The 2072-nt window shown below is 35.5% G+C and overlaps 1 protein-coding gene across 1 annotated transcript; it reads left to right on the top strand.

Moving 5' to 3' along the window:
- Positions 1–990: 990 nt before the first annotated feature.
- On the top strand, positions 991–1824 carry LOC140036286 (zinc finger BED domain-containing protein DAYSLEEPER-like). Its single transcript, XM_072077640.1, has one exon. It carries the CDS (start codon positions 991–993, stop codon positions 1822–1824), a length of 834 nt encoding a protein of 277 aa, XP_071933741.1.
- The last annotated feature ends 248 nt before the right edge of the window (positions 1825–2072 follow it).

The raw sequence follows: 2072 nt of genomic DNA, 5'->3' as shown, positions 1-2072 counted from the left end.
AAGGGCCAGCAGTTTTACATCTAGCTTAGCGAAAAAGGTATGAAGATTTAGATCTAACTTAGCTGATGCTGGCTTTGGTTTCTCGCTCTGTGTTTTCTTTTGGTGGTCATGGGTTGTCGCCTGTAGGCTGGGATGGAAGGCTATGTGTAGCAATTATGTATATATGTACATATGTTTAAATTTCTGTTAGTCATCTCATGATTATTTCTTATTTTACGTTGGCAGAGTATTTAGTAATCTATTGAGTACTTGCGCTGCATTTTCATGGAAACATGAAATGAAATGGCTTCATTTCCTTGTTAGTAATCTATTGATTATCTTTTTTATAACAGTGAGGAAAATAAAAACTTGTTAGTGGTGGTTTGATACTGAACAGAGTGTGGGCATAAAGGATTTGACAACGTTATTAGAATTCTTTCTTATTGAAATGAAGTGTAATAGGATGACGATTATCTCAAATAGTGATGGTGCAACTGGGGAAGATTTTAGAATTCTCTTTAAGGCACCCAAATGATGAATTTTACCTGATTTTAGTTGTGAATTTTAGTTTCAGCATGGCTGCGGTAGGCAGCTGGAGATAGTTTAGATGCAAAGGAACTGAGGCAACTGCTTGTGAAATGCTTTTACTATTTTTGTTTCATGTAATTTGCATAGCACTGGCTGTTACGTGGTTGTTTTAAGAGCCAACTAATCCATTATTAATTAGAGCTTTTAAGATGCATTAAAATGGTATAATTAAAAACAGCGTTCATCTAGAAAAGGGTTTAAGTGGTTTACCAATCAGGCTTTCTTCTATTCTTCTATATATGTATATATATTAAGTCAACTAATCCATTATTAATTGGAGCTTTTAAGAGTACTCTCTTATTGCTGGCCGTATACAAAAATGTATGATTACAAATATATAGATGACCAAATGAGCAGACCAGACCTACTTGGCATGATTAACAGCTTTTAATCAGTTTGTTCATCATTCTTGATGATTAACAGATGGATACAAGTATGACATATCCAAATTCAGTCACTATTGAAGAAGATAGTGATACCGGGAGCAGTAGTGATAGCATCAAGAAAACAGGCCACACCAACCAGCAATCTCAATGCCCTGACACTAGTGCAATTGGAAAAAAGAAGTTACCTCCAAAAGCTACAATCAATGTGCCTGGCAAGAAAAGGAGATTAAGTTCAGAAGTTTGGGATTACTTCAACATTATTCCCAAAAAGGATCCAAATGAAGAGTTGAAGTGCAAATGCAAGAAATGTGGGAGTGAATATTCAGCTGAGAGTAAAAGTGGGATAGGTAATTTGCATCGACATATAAAGAGGTGTTTGAAAATGACAACAAATGACATTGGGCAGTACCTAATCACTTCTGACAAAGGTGCTCTAGCCACACGAAATGCACAATTCAGTCAAGATAAATTTAGAGAATTACTTGTGCATGCCATAATAAGACATGAACTGCCATTTTCATTTGTGGAGTATGAGGGAATCAAAAAGGTCCTTACATATTTGGAACCCCAAATTAAACATATCACTGGGAATACAGCCAAGTCGGACATTAACAAATTGCATGCAAGGGAAGTTAATAGACTTGGTAGTGAATTGCATGGATGTCCTAATCGAATATGTTTAACTTCTGATGCATGGACATCTATTGTTACTGATGGATACTTAAGTTTGACTGCACATTTCATTGACAGCAATTGGCTGTTACAGAAAAAAAATTCTGAATTTTTCTTAATGCCTCCTCCTCATAATGGTGCTGCCTTAGCTGAAAATATTTACAGCTTGGCTAGTAGTTGGGGTTTTCCATCACATTAGACAATGCTTCTGCAAATGATTCTTGTGTTACAATACTTAAGAATTAGTTTAAGTTGAAAAATTCTTTAGTTTGTGATGGAATGTTGTTTCATGTGCGATGTTGTGCACATATTCTCAACTTGATTGTGCAAGATGGTTTGAAAGAAATTGATAAATCTGTGGAGTTAATAAGAGAATGTGTCAAATATGTCAAGGGTTCTCATACAAGGAAGTCAAGGTTCACTGAATGTGTAACACAGACTTCTCTT

Source organism: Coffea arabica, chromosome 2e, assembly GCF_036785885.1.
Source record: "Coffea arabica cultivar ET-39 chromosome 2e, Coffea Arabica ET-39 HiFi, whole genome shotgun sequence".
Classification (NCBI taxonomy): Eukaryota; Viridiplantae; Streptophyta; class Magnoliopsida; order Gentianales; family Rubiaceae; genus Coffea; species Coffea arabica.
The sequence above is the reverse complement of the archived record's forward strand: the minus strand, read 5'-3'. Positions and strand labels throughout refer to the sequence as shown.